The 18,914-nt window shown below is 64.3% G+C and overlaps 3 protein-coding genes across 7 annotated transcripts; 2 read left to right on the forward strand and 1 right to left on the reverse strand.

Moving 5' to 3' along the window:
- Nucleotides 1–1,159: 1,159 nt before the first annotated feature.
- Nucleotides 1,160–4,563, forward strand: KRTCAP2 (keratinocyte associated protein 2). 2 transcript variants are annotated; one of them, XM_039512895.1, is made up of 5 exons: nt 1,160–1,303; nt 3,056–3,210; nt 3,306–3,369; nt 3,748–3,814; nt 4,368–4,563. In XM_039512895.1, the coding sequence occupies exons 2-5, from the start codon at nt 3,118–3,120 to the stop codon at nt 4,486–4,488; spliced, it is 345 nt and encodes a 114-aa protein (XP_039368829.1). In that variant the 5' UTR covers nt 1,160–1,303; nt 3,056–3,117; the 3' UTR covers nt 4,489–4,563. The 2 variants fall into 2 exon arrangements, with proteins under 2 accessions (XP_039368829.1, XP_039368828.1); XM_039512894.1 differs by having other exon boundaries at nt 1,179–1,334.
- Nucleotides 4,564–11,722: 7,159 nt separating this feature from the next.
- DPM3 (dolichyl-phosphate mannosyltransferase subunit 3, regulatory) lies at nt 11,723–12,719 on the forward strand. Its single transcript, XM_039513080.1, has 2 exons — nt 11,723–11,846; nt 12,323–12,719. Exon 2 carries the CDS (start codon nt 12,358–12,360, stop codon nt 12,634–12,636), a length of 279 nt encoding a protein of 92 aa, XP_039369014.1. The 5' UTR covers nt 11,723–11,846; nt 12,323–12,357; the 3' UTR covers nt 12,637–12,719.
- A 2,001-nt stretch (nt 12,720–14,720) lies between these two features.
- SLC50A1 (solute carrier family 50 member 1) lies at nt 14,721–18,528 on the reverse strand. Of its 4 annotated transcripts, none has more exons than XM_039513078.1 (6): nt 18,370–18,528; nt 16,974–17,051; nt 16,595–16,718; nt 16,205–16,366; nt 15,777–15,896; nt 14,721–15,434 (listed from the first exon to the last, which is right to left on the reverse strand). In XM_039513078.1, exons 1-6 carry the CDS (start codon nt 18,384–18,386, stop codon nt 15,333–15,335), a joined length of 603 nt encoding a protein of 200 aa, XP_039369012.1. In that variant the 5' UTR covers nt 18,387–18,528; the 3' UTR covers nt 14,721–15,332. The 4 variants fall into 4 exon arrangements, with proteins under 4 accessions (XP_039369012.1, XP_039369008.1, XP_039369011.1 ...); XM_039513074.1 differs by lacking the exon at nt 18,370–18,528 and adding an exon at nt 18,309–18,345; XM_039513077.1 differs by lacking the exon at nt 18,370–18,528 and adding an exon at nt 17,530–17,816.
- Between the last annotated feature and the right edge of the window lie 386 nt (nt 18,529–18,914).

The raw sequence follows: 18,914 nt of genomic DNA on the forward strand, positions 1-18,914 counted from the left end.
TGGGAAGCTTGTCTCTCACCCACAGACTCTGGTCCAGTAAAAGATATTCCCTTCCCCACCTCGGCTCTCTTGATTCCACAAGCCTTGTCTTCCCCAGGGAAATGGTGCTAGCCCTGGGCTTCATCTCGACCCACTCACTGCCCGTCCGCACTGTGAATGTGACACGAGCTAAACACACAGTTTGCCAATGTGGACGTGGCCTAGAGGCTGCCAAGCAGCCAGCAGCGGCTGGGCTGTGTGTCTCTCCAGCCCTGGGCTGGGCAGAGCCAGAGCAGAAGAGAAAAGACCTGTGGCTGGCAGCCCAGGCCTGGCAAGGAGAAGATTGAAAAATTGAGGCGCGCTCTGGGGTCCAGACATCACGAGCTCCATGTTATAGCCGAGTTATCTGGGCTGGAAGATGCCAGCACCCAGGGGCACTGCTAGAACAGTGAGGCCTGAGTCAACAGGGAGCCCTAATGGGCCTCTTAGTGCAGCAGTTAACGCCCAGACCCTGAGAAAGGGCCCAAAGGAGAGAAGTGGAGACAGGGGAGAGGATGGGGAGTTTTGAAAACCACTTTGGTGCCAAGGGCATCGGCCACAGCATGGGAGGCACTAGGCATGTGATCTGCCGCGCCTAGGCCCTCTGCTCCCAGCCCCGCTGCTCTCAACCCCTCTGCCCCCAGCCCCACTGCTGTGCCCCCCTCCACCACCATGGTTAGCGCAGACAGATCTGTGTGTCCACCCGTCTGTCCACCCCTTGGTCTATGTCTGTCCATACTGCGCCTCAGTGGGCACAGACAGGTCCCACCCCAGTGCACAGGCCCCACAGCCCCCCCCCCCAAAGCATGGGGCTGGAACAATTTGTACAGTGGGGATGCCGAGAGCCATTGAATCAAACTAAACCCTGGATATGATGGAACCCCTTCAAGCCATGGGGGGTGCGGCAGCCCCCCCCAGTTCCAGCACCTATGGACATAAGGGCCGAAGGGGCGGGAGCTCCTGCCAGGCTAGGAGAATGGGGGCGCTATAGGATAACTGCAATGTCTACGCCCAACCTCCAAGGGGCGCTGCATTTCAAGGCTATGCGCATGCGCACGGAAGCGCAAAGCGAGTTCTCTCGTCTCCTCTCGGCCGCCAGGCGGACTCGGCGATCGCTCGAACCCCGTAGAGGCTGCGCATGCGCGAAAGACTCACCACTCGCTCACTGCCGCGTCCCTTCCCGAGTAGCCTCGGCCTGGCGCGTGCGCAGTGCGGCTCTCCGCGCCGGGTTGGCCGCGCGTGCGCAGGAAGCGGGGTCGGCGTGTCTGGGTCTCAGCGCGGACGGGTCGGCGGCGGCACCTCGCGGGGCGTCATGGGTAACGGGGGTGGGGGGCGCGGTGCCCCGGGGGCACGTGGTGCCCTGGCGGGGGGGTCCACCGGAGGCGGTGTCCCGGGATGGGGGTGCCCTGGTGGGGCGGGAGGACCCCCGGGGGGCTGGGGGTGCCCTGGTGGGAGGACCCCCGGGGGGCTGGGGTGCCCACCAGGGGAGGTGCCCTCGGGGGGCAGGGCAGGGGAGGTGCCCAGGTGGGGGCTGGGGTGCCCACCAGGAGGTGCCCTCGGGGGGCAGGGCAGGGGGTGAGGTGCCCAGGTGGGGGGGCTGGGGTGCCCACCAGGGGAGGTGGCCTTGGGGAGCGGGGCAGGGGGTGAGGTGCCCCAGGTGGGGGGGCTGCGGGTGCCCTGGCTGTCGGAGGGAGGACCCCCGGGGGGCTGGGGGTGCCCACCAGGGGAGGTGCCCTCGGGGGGCAGGGCAGGGGGTGAGGTGCCCCAGGTGGGGGGGCTGGGGTGCCCACCAGGGGAGGTGCCCTCGGGGGCAGGGCAGGGGGAGGTGCCCAGGTGGGGGCTGGGGGGCCCACCAGGGGTGGTGCCCTCGGGGGGCTGGGCAGGGGGTGAGGTGCCCAGGTGGGGGCGGGGGTGCCCACCAGGGGAGGTGCCCTCGGGGGGCAGGGCAGGGGTGAGGTGCCCAGGTGGGGCTGGGGTGCCCACCAGGAGGTGGCCTTGGGAGAGGGGCAGGGGGGTGAGGTGCCCCAGGTGGGGCTGGGGTGCCCTGGCTGTCGGAGGGAGGACCCCCGGGGGGCTGGGGGTGCCCACCCGGGGAGGGGCCCTCGGGGGGCAGGGCAGGGGGTGAGGTGCCCCAGGTGGGGGGGCTGGGGTGCCCACCAGGGGAGGTGCCCGCAGGGGGCAGGGCAGGGGTGAGGTGCCCCAGGTGGGGCTGGGGTGCCCACCAGGGGAGGTGCCCTTGGGGAGCGGGGCAGGGGGTGAGGTGCCCAGGTGGGGGGGCTGGGGGTGCCCACCAGGGGAGGTGCCCTCGGGGGGCAGGGCAGGGGGTGAGGTGCCCAGGTGGGGGGGCTGCGGGTGCCCTGGTGGGTGGGGAGAGGTACCTCGGGGGGCAGGGCAGGGGGTGAGGTGCCCCAGGTGGGGGGGCTGGGGTGCCCACCAGCGGAGGTGCCCTTGGGGAGCGGGACAGGGGGTGAGGTGCCCCAGGTGGGGGGCTGGGGGTGCCCTGGCTGTCGGGGGGAGGACCCCCGGGGGGCTGGGGGTGCCCACCAGGGGAGGTGCCCTTGGGGGGCAGGGCAGGGGGTGAGGTTCCCCAGGTGGGGGGGCTGGGGTGCCCACCAGGGGAGGTGCCCTTGGGGAGCAGGGCAGGGGGTGAGGTGCCCCAGGTGGGGGGGCTGGGGGTGCCCTGGTGGGTGGGGGAGAGGTACCTCAGGGCGGCAGGGGGGGGGGAGGTGAGGTGCCTGGGGCTGGGGGGACCTGTCAGGGGAGGTGCGCAGGGACCACCCCGAGGCTTTGTGCCCATAGTGCCCCCCCACACGGGGCTGCTGGCACCTGGATCCCCAGGCACGTGGGGCAGGGCTGCTGCACAGCACACAGTTCATGTGGCGCCCATCACCCTGGTGCCTGGGCGCTGCATGGCCCATCACACAGCAGCGTGAGCCAGCCCAGAGCTGCAGCAGTCCCACAGGGGTGGCCGCAGGTTGCTGGGGAGGGCCCGGCAGTGGCCCAGCGCCTCATTGCATGGTTTTTGCTCTGTCCCCAGCCGTGGGCACAGGCACGTCCCTGGCGCTCTCCTCGCTTCTCTCCCTGCTGCTCTTCACCGGGATGCAGATGTACAGCAAGCAGCTGGCCTCCACTGAGTGGCTGACCATCCAGGGCGGGCTGCTGGGATCCGCCCTCTTCATCTTCTCCCTCACCGTATCCTTTGGGGCGTTGGGGTGGGGGGGGGAACCTGAGCTGTCTCCCCAGTGGCAGCTGCCTCCCTTCCTTCCTTTCCTTAACTCTGGCTCCAGGCATTCAACAACCTGGAGAGTTTGGTCTTCGGCAAAGGGTTCCAAGCCAAAATATTCCCAGAGAGTAAGTGCCCAGCCATGCCTGGGGGAGGGGGATAGGGATCACATTTGTAGCTCCCAGGTAATTAAAAGAAACAGCAAGACCCAAGGGGATTGGGGAGTGGGCAGGGGTCTGATTATTCCTGAGACCCTGGATCTGCAAAGAGCCGCCCTGCTGAGAGTCCAGTGCCGCACTGAGCAGACACACTTCCCCCTGCCCCCTTTGGGACCCCTGCCCTGCCCTGGGAAAATCCTCCCAACACTGCACTCCCATTGGGACCCTAACCCTGCTCTGGGGTTCCCACGTGCTGCTCCCCTCCTTGGGGGAGGCTGGCTTGCCAATGCAGTATGCCCAGGGCAGACACTCACTGCCACTCAATTTCTCCCCTTCTCTCTTCTCCAGTCCTCGTCTGTCTCTTACTCGCTCTCTTTGCATCAGGCCTCATCCACAGAGTGTGTGTGACCACCTGGTACGTAGAAAGCCCATCCCGGTGTGGTAGCAGGGAACGGGTCCCCTCAGGTCTCAGAGTGGGGGGAGGACATTACCCTGGGGAGCACTAACATCCAGCCCCTGCTCTAAGAAGGTGCCATCAGGGCTGAAGAGACCTGCTGGGCCTTACAGAGCTCCTTTCCCCAGCTGGCAGTGCTGACCCTGTACCGGGCGAGGGATGTGGGGCCAGCAGGATTGCTTCCTGGCTGGGCATGGGGCTGGTGGGGCTGCCACTGTGCCAGGCAAGGGGTCGCAGGGATGGCAGGGTCGTTCCCCGGCTGGTAACAAAGCACAGAATTGCATGTCTGGCTCTGACTCCTGGTCCATCATGTCCAAGATTGTCTCCACCAGGCCAGTGCCAGCTGCTTCAGAGGAAGGGGGCAGTACCCTGCAGTAGCTGGAGGAGGGGTAAGCCGCCCCCAGCCTGGTCTCTGGGCCTGGAGCCAAGCTCCAGCTATTAGAGAGAGCTCATGTGGGGAGCAGGTATGGGCAAGGGATGGTGCTGACTGGCCTGTCCTCCTCTCTCCTCCCAGCTTCATCTTCTCCATGATTGGCCTCTACTACATCAACAAGATTTCCTCCACGCTCTACCAGTCTGCAGCACCCATGGTGGCGCCCGCCAAGGCCATTGGCAAAGGCAAGAAGAGGAATTGATGCCCCCATGGCCCCTCCCATCCAGCCTGCCCAGGACTCTGGGACACCCAATAAAACGCTCTTTGTAACCTCTGGTCAGCAGCTCCTGTGGGTTCCTTGGCCTCGCTGGCTGTGAGCACGCCTGCTCCCCTTGCCCAGGGCCCAGCTCCCTGCATGTTCACGCCAGGGCGGAGTGCCGGCCGGCGGGTGACAGGGCGAGGTCTGTCTTTGTGCCCTACGGGCAGCAGAGCCACTCTACACAGATGGCTGTGTGTGGTGGCTTCATCCTGTGCAAGACCCAGCAGTGTCCAGCAGGAGGCACTGTGGTATTGGCAATGATTCTGCATGCTCAGGAGATGAGACAGAAAACATGGTGGTTGAACACATGGGCAGCACCGGCCAAGGCCGCTGGGTGGCGCCGCCTTCTGTCGCCCTGCAAACCCCAGGCTGCTCTGCCTGCCCCCCATGAATCCTCTAGCCCCCAGGGAACAGCTCATTCCACAGGAGGAGAGGGGTCAGCGGAGGGCACTGCCTCTCGGCTGCAATTAATCACATTCCGGGGGAATCCAGTGCCTGCTCTGTTTGTTCTGTAACAGACCTAGCACTCCTACCTGGGAGGCAGGCAGGGGCCCTGGGTGATGGAGTCCTTATGAGTGGGACTTTCCCAAGAGCCAGCGCCTCCCCAGGAGCAAGGATGGGCTGCCCTCTCTCTGGCTCCAAGCTTGTGATGTTTAGGATCCCATCAGCACCCGGAGCCATCTGCTGCCAAACCCACTGGCAGTCCTAGCCCCCTCCCCTCTCCAGTTCTCTTCTAGGGACACCTCTCTTCCTTGTTACCAGCCTCTGCAAAGCGTGTGTACAGGGCGAGCATATCTCCCAAAGGGGAAATTGGTCACCACGGGGGGCTGGCCGGAGATCCTCTCCCCACACGGGGCTGGCCTGAGCCGATTGCCTGAGCCCTGCTTGCCTACTGTGTGAGGCTGGGGCTGGCGTCTCTGCGGAGTCACTCAAGTGCTGCCTCCTCCCTGGGCAGGGCTGGATTTGCTCCCTCCCCCCCACCCCACGTGTTCCGCCACACCCCACTTTTTTGACAAATGTGGGCATTTGTCCCGTTTGTCTTTGACAACTGATCAAGTTGGCAAGAGCAAACGGGACAAATGCCCATTTTGCCAGAAAAGTCAGGATGGCTAAGACAGGCTTAAAGAAGGGACTGTCCCAGCCAGAATGGGCTGTAGGGTCACCCTAGGGGTGTAGCAGAGATGCTCTACCATAAACTGCATTGAAACCATTTCCCAGACGGGAGCCAAATCACACTTACTGTGCCTGAGGGGAGCTGGGAACAGCTGAGCCCTGCAGGCTGCTGCTGACTCAGTGTGTGGCCCCAGGCCTTGGCTGCACCTGTGTCTGCTACCCCACCTGCAGTGATCACAGGCGCTCACGCTGCTCCTGGGGGGGCTGGCGGGATTAACGGGCTGTGCCAGAGGGGCTGGGATGGGAGCGGCCGGTGGGCGGCCTCCTGCAAGTCAGGTTCTTTGCAAAGGGCAGCGTAAGGCTGAACCTGCCTCTCCCCTTGGAGTCAGAGGGGGCGAGGGGGGGTCTGACTAAACCAGGCCTGCTGAACAAAGGGTCTGTCTGCCTGCCTGGGACAGCCCAGACAGGCTGTGACTCAGTGGGGGGAGGGGAGCCTGGCAGCCCCCCTTTGCCCAGCTACAGGGAGTGGGAATGTGCTGACGGTGTCTGTCTAGACCTGCAAGGCGAGGAAGAGCCCAGCAGGGCCGGGCAGGTAGGTGCAGGCCCTGGCTCCAGCAGGGGTTTAGGCTGGTGCGTATGTGCAGCGTCTCCAAGGGGGTCACGGCTGCAGCTGGCAGAGGGTGGGCCGAGCGCTCCCAGTCGCCTGGAGAGCCCATTCCCTCAGGGCTGAGCTGTCGCTCCCCAGAGCCTCTGCCCTCTGCGTTTATCAGGCGACAGGAGCTGGGGTCCCTCCAGGGCCACAGGACCACGACTCCAGAGCCTTTCTGGCGGGGCAGAGGCGTGGCCATTGGCTAGGAGGGACCAACCCCCATCTCCCTGCCCTGGCCAGGCACCCGCCCTGTTCAGGAGCTTGTCGCTCACTGTCCCTGGTCCCGCTTTGCTCCAGCTGCTGGGCCGGGTCCACAAGATGCTGCTATGCCAGCTTTCAAGAGGCAAAGCATTTACTCAGGCTCCTGTGCCAGCACTTGGCAGGAGAACAAAGGCACCTTCCCACCCACTTCCTCCCAGCACATTCCCCAGCCCTGCCATATCCCTGGCCCACAGGGGCAGATGGGAGCCTCTCCCTGTGCAGGGTGGGTCCAGGAGGCTGCCAGGCCCTAAGCTGCTGTCAGACACTAGGCTGAGCCCAGGAGCCCTGGGATCATGGTGCTGTTGCAGCAGAGCCCACCTGGTTCCTGGCCTCTCCAGGTAGCAGGGGTGTCCCTGCCTGGCTGGAGCTGACCCTCCCTGCCCCACCAAAGCTACACAGCTCAGCCAGGGGCCTTGCGCCTCTCTGCAGCTCCCTTGGGGATTGGCTCACTTCCCCTACTCTCAGGCTTCTTGCTTGGCATCGAAGCTGAGGAGGAAGAGAGCAGAGATCCAGCGCTCCCTCTCCCTGCCTGGGCTGGGGCCATGGTGCCTGGGAGAGGGGGCAGGGACTCCAGTCTAGGCCCAGTGGGTGCTGCCGGCCCCAGCGCAGGAGCCACGCTGGGGGGTGTCACGGACGCAGGCCCCTGCTCTCCTATCTCGGGGGTGAATTGGGCCCACCAGCAGAGCCCCCTGGCCAGGGGAGGGGCAGTTCGAGGCCTGGTGCGTAGAGACCACAGAGCCAGGCCTGGGCAGAGGTTCTCTGGCCCCAGGCTGCCTAGACCTGCTCTCCGGGACACGCTGCCCCGTGTTTGGTTTGTCAGAAGCCTAGGCTGGGCCAAGGTCCGGGGCTGGGGGGAGCTGTTGGAACAGGGCGGTTATGGCGACATCAGCAACCTGACCCCTACACAGGGACTGGTGACGGGGTAGCAGAGGTCCCAGGCAGCTATCAGCTGGCAACAGAGAGAATGGGGCAGGCCTGCTGTGGCTCTGGCTCTCTGCTCCCTGCTCGGCCTCTGTCCCTTCCCTGAGCATGGCCAGCGCACTCAAGCTGCAGCCCAGTTCGTCCCGATATTTAGGCGTTTGTCCCGCGTCCCGACTGATCTTTGGTCAGGATGCAATTTCGCAGGACTCTGTTTTGCTTTGCTCCGCCAGCGACCCCCACCCCCATGTGTCCCGATATTTTCTTCCTCTCATCTGGTCACCCTAGGCCCAGTCCTGCCGGGGGGAGTTGTTCCATCCAAGCCCCCCAGTCTCTTCACCTACAGCCTCTGCCCCAGGGCCAACAGGCTCATCTCCGGATGCTGGTGGCTCAAAGGGTGGGCGCTTGGGGGGATGGAGGAATAGAGCCAGGAGCCAGCAGGACTTTAGGCCGTGCCCGTAGCTCTCTGGGCAGGGACTGTCTCCGGCTGCGTGTGCAGCACCTGGCGCAGCAGGGCCAGACCCTGACTGGGGCTTCAATGCTGCAGCAATACCTCAGCAAGGAGGGGAAGTCCCTTTACCTGCGCTGGGAGATTCCCCCTCCTCTGACTGGGCCCCACAAGGCAGGCAGGGGAGCTGCAGGAATGGCTGTGGCTGGAGGGCTCAGAAGGGAACACAGTAATTGGGGGGGGGGGGGGAGTCTGTGCTCATGCTCCCTGCCAGAGGGGCGAGGGGAGGGTCGCAGGCTGCAGGAGGAGACATTGCCTTTGGCCTGGGAGCCTGGGCTCAGTCCTACTCAGGCTCCCTGGGGGAGTCTCCTGCTAATTAGCTGCACATTCCTGCAGAGATGCCCTGGGGGCAGGTGAGGGGCCAGGCTGCAGCTGATGGAGCCCTCCCCTCCCCTCCTCCCCCATTGCTGCCCTGGATGATGCCTGAGCTACTCAGTCCCCCTGCCTGGGGGTTGCCGCCCCACCCTTGGAGCCAGCAGGGCTGGAGGCACCAGGCCCATCCCTGCGCTGCAGTGGGGTGTGTGTGTGTGAGACCCACATACCCCGAGGGCATTTCACATCTGTACCTGTGAGGTCTCCGCCTGCCAGGACGCCCTCTCCCTCCCAGGTCAGGTGCACACACACACCCCGCCCCATGGCCGCTGTCCCCTCCATCCCTGGCTCTCACCGGACAAGGAGGAAACCAGATGTTTCCTGCTGCTGCTACCTCTTCGCTCCCAGCCGCGACAAACAAGGAATCCGGCTGCTTCCTCTAGGGCTGGCTGGGAGCCCGAGGAAACAAGCAGGCAAAACAGGCAACATGGCATGGGGAGGCGGCTAGGGGTCCTGCTAAGGGTCCCTTTTGTCCCCACCCCCCTGAAACCCACTGAGGTACAGGCACCACTGCGACCCAGGGCATCACTAGCGCTCTGGGCATGGCGGGGCCCTCAGGTGCAGGGCATTGCAGCAATCCCCCCAATATCCCTGCCAAAGGGTCTCAGGGCTGGGGTCTCTGGTGGGGGCCGTGCTGCCCCCATGAGGTCTGTGCAGGGGCAGGAGCTGTGGAGCTCTGCACCCCATGACCAGCTCTCCCTCTCCCTGAAGTTCCTGCTGTTGGGATGGCGGCGGCTGCTGCCCTTGGCTCCCAGACCTTCCTGTGCGTCACCCTGCCCTGTGTGTCAGTGAGAACGCACAAGCTACCCGTTCCCAGTGCCCCGTGACCGGGGCCCAGCTTCGCTTCCCAGGGAGAGGTGGGCAAGGAGGGATCTAGGCACCCCTGCACAGCCAGCGCCAGGCAGCTCCACCAGCTCCACTAACCCTCTGTAGTGCCAAGGAGCCAGGCAGCCCCTATGCAGGGCTGGTGGATCCTGAGCTTGGGATGCCGAGGCTATAAACCTGGCACTTGCAAGGGAATCCAGTACTGCATTGGGGACCTGGGGGGCAGGATGGGTCACCCAGTGCCTGGGGACAGGAGGGCAGTGTGAGGCAGGAGGGTCCAGTGTGGGCCACCCAGTTCCAGGGTGGAGGGGTAGGGAGGGACACTTGGGGGGCGGGGCGCAAGGCTGGGCACCCAGTTCCAGGGGTGGGGGAATTATTAGATTAGATGGTCCATGACACAACTCAGTGTTTCCACATTTCTTGCTCTTTTCATAGACCCATAGATATGTGGGGCTGGAAGGGACCTCACAAAGTCATCAAGTCCAGTTCCCTGCACTGAGGCAGGACCAAGGCAACTTAGACCATCCCTGACAGGGGTTTGTCCAACCTGTTTCTAACCCTGCCCCACCCGCTCACAGGGATTGCATAACCCCCCTCGGACGCCTGTTCCAGAGTTTAACTCCCCTGAGAGTTAGGAAGATTTTCCTAGCGAACCTAAATCTCCCTTGCTGTGGATTAAGCCCATCATTGCTTGTCCTACCTTCAGTGGATGTGGAGAACAATTGATAAGAACATAAGAATGGCCATACTGGGGCCAGGGGCGGCTCTACAAATTTGGCCGCCCCAAGCAATCATGCCCGGGAGGCGCCCCCGAGCCGCGGGAGCAGCGGACCTGCCGCGGGCATGACTGCGAAGGGTCCGCTGGTCGCGCGGCTCAGCTGGACCTCCCGCAGCTGCGGACGGTTCGCTGATCCGGCGGCTCCGGTTGAGCTGCCGCAGTCATGCCTGCGGGAGGTCCAGCCGAGCCGCGGGACCAGCGAACCGTCCGCAGTCGTGCCTGCGGCAGGTCCGGTCGTCCGGGGCTCCGGTGGACCTCCCGCAGACATGACTGCGGCAGGTCCACCGGCCCAGCGTGCCGCCCCCCTGGGAAAGGGCCGCCCCAGGCGGGTGCTTGCCCCGCTGGGCTCTAGAGCCGCCCCTGACTGGGGCAGACCAAGGGTCCATCTAGCTAAGTATCCTGTCTTCCCACAGTGGCCAATGCCAGATGCCCCAGAGACAGGGAATCATCAAATGATCCATCCCATCACCCACTCCCAGCCCTTTTTAAAGAGCCCTTAACACAGGGGTTTTCAAACTTTTTTTATGGGTGACCCCTTTCACACAGCAAAACTCTGAGTGTGACCCCCCCATTATAAATTCAAAACGGGAGGAGGGGCAATTTAATTGAATGGAGGCTTGGGGCTCTCAGCCACACGGAGCTGACAGCTGGCAACCCCCATGTAACCACCTTGGGGTTATGCCCCCCAGTTTGAGAACTCCTGCCTTAACATACATGAAGGCTGTTCTCAGGTCCCTCCCCTCCGTCGTCTTTCCCCAAGACTGAACATGCCCCGTTTTTTAACCTTTCCTCTGTCCTAGGTCCGGTTTTTTAAACCTTTGATTGGGTTTGTTGCACCTCACAGGACTCTCTCCAATTTGTCCCCATCTCTCCTGAAGTGTGGTGCTCAGAACTGGACCCAGTTCTCCAGCTGAGACCTTGGCAGCGCTGAGCAGAGCAGGACAATTACCTCCTGTTAATGCCGCCCAGAATAGGAGCAGCCTTTTTGCAACTGCTTCACATTGTTGACTCACCTTCAATCTGTGACCCGTTCTAACCCCCAGATCCTTTGCAGCAGTACAGCCTCCTAGCCAATTAGTCCCCATTTTGTAGTTGGGCATTTTAATTTCCCTTCCTAAGTGAAGCACTTGGCATTGGCTTTATTGAATTTCAGCTTGTTGATTTCAGACCAATTCTGTAATTCTCTTGTAGTCGGTTTCCATGGCAGCGTCATCTTTCTCCATGGTTTTCTTATATGTCACCCCGGTCCTGCTCTCTTCTGCCCTCCCGCAAGTGGTACCATCCAAGGCCTTGTCTAGAAATACATTTCTTTTTTTTACATGCCCAAGCTGCTTCCGCCTCCTTGCTCAGACCATTGTCTGTGCAGCCTGCTGGCCGGCCTGGGGCGCCCCAGTGTCGGCTACGCCCCCCGCGGCAGGTGCCCCCCGCGAGCCCCTCGCGGGCTCACCCAGCAGCATCGGCCAAGCTTCAGAAGCACGTGCCGGTGTGGGGCTCCCAGGAACACGGCGTCCCCGCGCGGAGCTCCTTGCAAACAGGCACCCGGTGGGGCCCCGACCCGACCCGACCCGAGGGGGGCCCCAGCCCCGGGGGGGGAGGGGGGCCCCAGTCCCAGGGGCGCAGCCCAGTGCGGGGGCACCCAGTGCACGAGGTGGAGCCAGGCAGGGCAGGGGGCTCCCAGTGGGGGGGCGAGGGGGGCTCCCACTCCCGGGGGTCACTGGGGGAGCCCGTACGGGGCAGCCCCGCCCTGGCGGCTCAGGCTCCCGAACTCCAACTCCCAGAAGGCCGCGGGCCGAGCACGCCGCCCACGTGCCGCGGCGCCTGAGAGTGACGTCAGCTCCGCGACGGGAGAGGCCGCTGGCAGCTGAGCGGGGAGGCCGGTGAGAGGGGGGGGTCTCGGGGCCCGGCAGAGCTGGGGGCCCAGTGGGGCGGGGTCTCGGGGCCCAGCGGGGCTGGGGGGGTATCAGGTGCTGGGGAGGCGAGTGGGGGGGTATCAGGGCCCTGCAGGTGGGCAGGTATTGGGTCGGGGGCGTGTATTGGAGACCGGCAGAGCTGTGGGGGGTATTGGGGCCGGGCAGGTATTGGGGTGGGGTGTATTGGGGCCCAGCAGGGCTGGGGTGTATTGGGGGGGTGTATCGGGGCCTGGCAGGGCAGGGGGGTATCAGGTGCTGGGGAGGCTAGTGGGGGGGTATCAGGGCCCTGCAGGGGTGGGCAGGTATTGGGTCGGGGGGGTGTATTGGGGCCCAGCAGGGCTGGGGTGTATTGGGGGGGTGTATCAAGGCCTGGCAGGGCTGCGGCAGGTATTGGGGGCCCCCCATGCGCTGTTGCTCACCTGCTCTCTGCGCCTCTCTTGCAGCCCATCCTGCGCCCAGAGACTCGGCTGCGCGCACCATGACCAAGCTGGTGCAGTGGCTGTGCGGACTGGCCCTGCTGGGCACTGCCTGGGCCACCCTGGCCTTAGACCCCCTGGGCCTCCACCTCCCTCTGCCCTGCCAGCAGGTGCTCTGGCCTTTCCCCGTGTACCTGCTGGTGGCTTTCGGCTGCTACTCCCTGGCGACCATTGGCTACCGCCTGGCTACGTTCAATGACTGTGAGGCTGCGGCAAAGGAGCTTCAGGAGCAGATCAGAGAGGCCCGGGCGGACCTGAGCCGGCGAGGGCTGAAGTTCTGACCTGCGGGGTGGGGAGGCTGCACCCCAGGGAGCTGGGCCGCTCACCTCGCTTGGATTAGCACAATAAAGAATCAGTTTGTGTAGCTGAGCCTTGCTGGTAGCCTGGGGAAGGGCCATCGCAGGTGGGCTCTGGGTGGGTGCCTGCTGCGGCAGGGGCTAGTCCAGCTGCTCAGGAGAACAGGGCAGGTGACACGTGGCGCTGGGTGCATGAGTGGGGTGGGGACTCCATGGTGATGGTCATTAGAGGCAGTCAGTGCCGCAGCTTGCTGCTCGGGGACTCCCTTCACTCCTGCAGCCAGGCCCCCGGTGCAGTACCTAGCTGTTCTCACAAGCAGACAGGGCCAAGGTTTGGATGAGAGTCCCAGGAATCACCCACGTCACTCCCTGGGTTCCTTGCTGGCGGTGACTCACTGACGGGTGCTCTTCCCTCTGAGTCAGCGGCACGGAGCACTGTGCTGCTCTGTGTCAGATGCAGGGTACAAGCAAGGACCTGAGCACTGTCCGAGGGAGGTGGGTAATCCTGTACTGTCTCCTTCAGTCCCCTGAGGGTGGCACTGCTTGGGCTAGCCACCCCCAGGCGACTGTCTGAGCCCAAGCTCCCTACACCCCGCACACTGACTCCCCTGGTTACTCGTAGCGGGAAGCTGCAGAGACTCCTGTACCTTCCCCTCTCCCTAGGGGCCCCTCCCTGGCTCTCAGCAGTCCGTGGGCATTAAATCAGGGCTGTGGGGGGCTGTCGATCAGACCGAATGCCAAGGCTGCAGCCCCCCCAGCTCAGGCTCCAGCATGCTGTCTGGGCGCTGGGTGACGCTGCTGGCCTGGGGATGTGGGAGTGGGAGGAGCTGTCATTTCCAGGGTGGGGTGGGCCGGGCGGTGCTAGCGAGAACCTTGCTTCCATGGCCCGGAGACTTTCACAGGCTGATTGAAGATGATGAGCAAGTTCAGTGGGGTTTTGTACAGCCCCCTGCACTCCAGAAGGCAAAGGGGGAGGCTGCTTCCTTCAGGGAATCTCTTGCTCCTGAGTAGCCCAACAGCCCCAGCCATGGGCTTTCTCCCTGGCTGGCACAGGCCCTAAAGGGCCCATGTGGCTCCCCACAGCCAGAGGGGTGGGGCTGCTGCCTGTGTGACACACGCTGGGGCCTGCCTCCCTGGCAGACTCCCTGGGTTCCTTGCATACCAGCCAAAGGACTTTCTTGTTCTTAATTATTGGCTGCGCATCCTTCTGCGAAAGGAGCAGTTGATATCAAAGGCAGGAATGGGGCTAATTAGCAGGAGCAACTAATTAGCTGCTTCCTGAGCAACCGTGGCAGCAAGGAAGGCGGGACAGGCAGTTCGTTGCAGTCTCGTCCGTGCGTGGCCTGGCAGCGCCTGCCTTGAGCAGCTGGCTCAGCTGAGGGACACTCCCCAGCTCCCAGTGTGACCCTGGCTGGGGCCCTGCAGGGTGGAGACTGAGGGAGGGAGGGGGCTTGATGGAGCCTGATGGGGACTCCCAGCAGCAGGCCACCCCGTCGAGCCCCAGCCCAGGGCAGAGAGCTGCCCTCGCCAGGATGATCCTGTACATCTTGCGTGTTGCCAGGTAACAGGAGTCGGATCTGCCAGCAGCCACCCCATCCTCTCGGCTCCCTGGGGGCACAGCCAGGATCAGAACAGCCCCGTTAGCACAGGCTGGAGGGGAAGGGGAGCTGCTCTTTGGAGCAGGTTGATCCAAACGTGGCTGTCCCTTCAGCCCCAAGTAGGAGCAGGCTGTTTCCCAGGCGCCCACGTGTTTGGACACGATGTCCCATGTGACCCTCCAGGGCTTCCCGGACAGGGCACCCATTGACTTGGGGAGGGGCTTGCAGGGTCAGGCCATAGGGTAGCCCCCCCCCCTTGCTCTTTCTCCTCTGCCTTAAACTGAGCTGGGAGGGGGGCCCAGTTCCCAGTAATGGCACCAGAGCTGGGGGTTTGAGTGTGCCTGGGCTGTTGGTTGTATCCTCCCATGTACCCACCAAGTTTTGGGGGGCACCAGGGGGTGCAGGCCCTCCACAGCCCTGGCCTGCTCTCCGTGCCTAGAAGTGCCCAGAGCTGAGGAAACAGGCACCACACTCTGGCTTTGATTTATTAAAAGGCACTTATGCTTCTACAAAACCGCAATACAAACCAAGGCACCCAACAGAGCAGAGGGCAGCCCCCCAGCACCGCACTTGGCTCCCACCACAGCCCCCCTGGAATGGCTGAGCACAGCAGGGAGGAAGAGGGTCCCCAGAGCTGGCCAGGTGCATGGGGGAGGCAGGGGCACTGCTGCAGTGTCAAAGGCACTATTCCCAATCAAGCAAACTAATGAAAAATGAAAATGGCTGGAGGTAGAGGAGAGCTGGGGGGGGCAGGGGAGCCATCCCTTGTGGCAAGGGGCAGCTGGGAAGGCAGCCATGGCTCCTCAGAGCCCCCCAGGATCAGCAGAGCCCCAGGCAGGGGGCAGTACCCATGTAGGCTCTTTGGCTAAGGCAGGCCTAAGGGGCGGCTGGCAGGGGCAAGGGTGGTAGAATCACAGTGTGAGCATTGGCTCCTTCTCTCTTAATTGGTCAGTGAACATACTGGGGGGAGGGAAATCATTTGGGCTGAGGAGCTGGGTCTGCACCTGCCGCCGGCTCCCCACCTCAAGGGCTCAGTGAGGCTCCTTCCTGCCCCAGGACGGCGGAGACAGCAGGTTCCAGGTCTCAGGCCTGCAGGGGCTTGTAAAGCTTCTCATGGTCCGGAGGGAACTGCCAGAATAACCAGAACCGCAGGATGCTGGTGACTATCCCGGGGATGTTAGGGACCTGAGTGGGAAGGGAACGGGGGTGGGAGGCACAGAGAGAGGAGAGCTATGAATCTTGCAGCAGTTTTACTGTCCCTCGTGCCCCCTCCTCCCCCACCCAAGCTGCTCCGTCAGCCACGTGTCATGGGAAAGCTGTTTCGGCTGCCTGCCAGCCAATTAATTCAAATCAGTCTCCATCGCCCTGAGCGCGGGTCACGGGGCAGTGCAGGGGGCTCTGCAGGATGGCTCGGGAACAGTGCCCAATGCTCGCTGGGGGTCTGGGCCTGCACCCCGAGATTCCCAGGGCAGCCCTCCCACGTGGCAGTGAACGGCGGGGTGCCCCACCCCGCCAAACCGCACTCACCATGATGTAGAGGTCGCTGAGCTGGAAGCCATACAGTGTCCAGCTGGCTGAGGCCAGGAAGGTGGCCACAGTCAGCGGGAAGGACAGGCACCGGGTCGACCTGGTCCGGACGATCTTGGCCTGTAGGGGACACAGCAGGGGCTAAGCTCAGGGCACTGAGGGGAGACCCCAGCCAGGGCCCCTCCCAGAGTAACAGCTGTCTCCTGCGAGGCTGTGGGGTCAAGGAAGAACCAGAGCTGAGTGACCTGCCAGGTTCTCCCCTGGGCTCCCCACTCCAAGGCCTCCAAGCTGAGGGGCCCTGCACCTCACCTGCAGGAGCCCAAAGGCCCCAGCATGCGCTGCTCTGCCCCGAACCAGCAGAACGCCCCCCAGGGGCAGTGAGGCAGCCCATGCCCCAGGCCAGCGCCCCCCGAGGGAGCCACACGCACCAGGTCAGCCAGGGGCGAGAGGTACATGCTGATGGTGAAGACGCTGCAGAAGAGCCCCAGGCGGGCCAGGCGCACGGCCACATCGGGGATCAGGAGGTTGAAGTAGCAGTAGCCGAGGATCAGCACCCCCAGCAGGGCCGTGCTCTGCAGCAGAACCCGGCGCTGGGGGAGGGAAGAGGGCAGTCAGGGCCAATCACACGAAGGCACAGGAAACCCACTCCCAAGAAATGTCACTGCTGGACCCCGCCCCAGGCACCTCCCATGCCAACTCCTCCCTTTCACAGGAATCCCTCCGAGCCCGCCCGTTCCCCGGCACCTCCCACCCACGCCAGCCCCCTGGAGCCCTCCCCAGCGAGCCTGGCAGGCGGGAGGGACTTGCTCTCCACCCACCTTCTCGGGGCTGAAGTATAAGTACACCAGGATGTAAAGGGTCTGCAGTGCCGCCCCGATGGTGTTCACAGTAATCAGCGTCCAGTCCTGCTTCAGGCACCCGTAGCTCAGCCAGCTCAGGTTGCTGCAAGGGGAGACCAGGCTGGGTGGTCACCGGCGCTGCTGCCTGTGGGGTAGGGAGCCCCTCCAGCACCGGAGCACGTCCCCACAGGTGAACCTCCCAGAGCATGTGCTCCCCCCACTGTACGAGCCGCTGGAGCATGTGCCCTGCCCAGCTGTTGTCCAAGCCCCCCTCCACTTAAGCCCCAACTCCACCAACCACATGACCCTCCGGCCTGCGCCCCCCCTGTCCCCTCATGTCAGCGGGGGCTGGACATACTTTATATCGGTGGTAAGGAAGGGCAGGAACTGGATATTCTCCACGCTCTGTGTCCGAAACATCTGGCGCAGGTCAGTCCTAGGGATAAGACATGTGAGAGATGCCTCCCATCCCCCCAAGTCTGAGAGGCCCCAACCCCCCAAGTCTGAGAGGGCATAGCCGCAGTGGCTGCGTCCAGGGTGGCACTCAGAAGCAGTGCTGCCATTTGCTGTTTTTCAGCCTTGATGTCAGATGGTTACAGGACTGGTGGGGCCGGCTCTGGACCCAGCGTTGCCCTGGGGCAGCGCCCAGCTGTGTTACCGCTCTAGTGACTGGTGCACCCCCAGGGACGGGCCAGGCCCCTACTGTGACGGGGCCTCCTCCCCAGCCAGCTCACCCCCCCGACGGGATAACTCCAGCGCTGGCAGCGCCTCCACCCGCTAGCGCTGCGTCCGCACTCGGGGCTGCAGGAACCAGCTGCAGTGGGACGGATAAACCGGGGTAACTTCCTAGCGCCGGCAAGGCACCAATTCCCAGCCCTCACGGCTGCAGAGAAATGCTGGCAAATGGAACCCGCCTCTCCCCAGCCCTGGCCAGCAAAGAAATGGTCCCAAAGTCACTCTTTTAAAAAGCCTTGTGACTGTTGACAGCTCGGTGCTGGTCAAACTGCAGCGGCCCAGCCACGCCAGGTGCTGCCCACGCGAGTCACGGCCTATGCCACAGGGCTGGGTGCCGGGTAGCCACTGGGAATGGAGGGAGCCCCCAGGGGCAAGTTCCTGTGTCCACAGGGCTGAGAGGGGCCGGCACCTGTGCTGCCAACCCACAGCGATGCCCAGCCCCCCCAGTGCCTAGTAATCCATAGCACCCCAGCCCAGCCCCAGCAACCCCCAGCCTCTTGGAACCCACAGCTCCTCCCAGCGCAGCCCCCAGCAACCCCCAACCCTCAATAACCCACAACCCCCAGTAACCCCCCAACTACCAGTAACCTCAACAACCCCCAGCCTCTTGGAACCCACAGCTCTTCCCAGCAACCCCCACCCCCAGTAACCCCAGCAACCCCAACCCTCAGTAACCCACAACATCCCCAACCCCAGTAACTCCCAGCAACCCACAACCCCAGTAACCCCAACTGCCAGTAACCTCAACAACCCCAGCAACCCCAGCCTCTTGGAACCCACAGCTCCTCCCAGCGCAGCCCCCAGCAACCCACAACCCCCAGTAACCCCCAACTGCCAGTAACCCCAACAACCCCCAGTAACCCCGGCAACCCCCAGCCTCTTGGAGCCCACAGCTCTTCCCAGCGCAGCCCCCAGCAACGCCCCGTAACCCGCCGCCCCGCCCGGCGCAGCCGCGGACCCGGAAGCGGAGCGGGCCCGGCCCGGCTCGGCTCGGCTCGGCTCGGCCCGGCCGCACTCACAGGCCCGCGGCGAACATGCCGAGGGTGCAGGCGATGCAGGCCCCGAGAGCAGCGGCGGCAGCGGCGGGTCCATGCTGGGCTGCGGCCGGCGGGAGCCGAGACTGGGGCCGCCCCGGCCGGGCCCAGCCGGGACCCGCCCCCGGCACCTCCCCGGGCCGGACACTCCAGGGAGCGGGACCGGGACCGGGACCGGGACCGCCGGGCCCCCGCCCGCCACGGCCCCCTCGGTGTCCCCACCGCCCCCCGGGCAAACCCGGGTCACCCCACAGCCCTCGGGTCACCCCACAGCCCCCACCCCGTGTCATTCCCCGGCCCCCGTGTCACCCCACAGCCCCCTCGGTGTCCCCACAGCCCCCGGGTCAAACCCGGGTCACCCCACAGCCCCCCACCCCGTGTCATTCCCGGCCCCCGTGTCACCCCACAGCCCCCTCGGTGTCCCCACAGCCCCGGGTCAAACCTGGTCACCCCACACCCCGCGCCTCGTGCCACCCCCACGCCCTCGGTGTCCCCACAGCCCTCGGGTCACCCCACAGCCCCCGCCCCGG

Source organism: Mauremys reevesii, linkage group 24 (assembly GCF_016161935.1).
Source record: "Mauremys reevesii isolate NIE-2019 linkage group 24, ASM1616193v1, whole genome shotgun sequence".
NCBI lineage: Eukaryota > Metazoa > Chordata > Testudines > Geoemydidae > Mauremys > Mauremys reevesii.

Excerpts from the sequence above, each read along its gene's own strand:
- KRTCAP2 (XM_039512894.1), top strand. Across the intron at positions 3,370-3,747 it reads AGCCAAAATATTCCCAGAGA|TCCTCGTCTGTCTCTTACTC; the intron begins GTAAGTGCCCAG and ends TCTCTTCTCCAG. Across the intron at positions 3,815-4,367 it reads AGAGTGTGTGTGACCACCTG|CTTCATCTTCTCCATGATTG; the intron begins GTACGTAGAAAG and ends CTCTCCTCCCAG.
- DPM3 (XM_039513080.1), top strand. The coding sequence starts at position 12,358 with ATGACCAAGCTGGTGCAGTGGCTGTGCGGACTGGCCCTGCTGGGCACT.
- SLC50A1 (XM_039513078.1), bottom strand. Across the intron at positions 16,367-16,594 it reads TATACTTCAGCCCCGAGAAG|CGCCGGGTTCTGCTGCAGAG; the intron begins GTGGGTGGAGAG and ends TCCCTCCCCCAG. Across the intron at positions 15,897-16,204 it reads TCTCGCCCCTGGCTGACCTG|GCCAAGATCGTCCGGACCAG; the intron begins GTGCGTGTGGCT and ends TGTCCCCTACAG.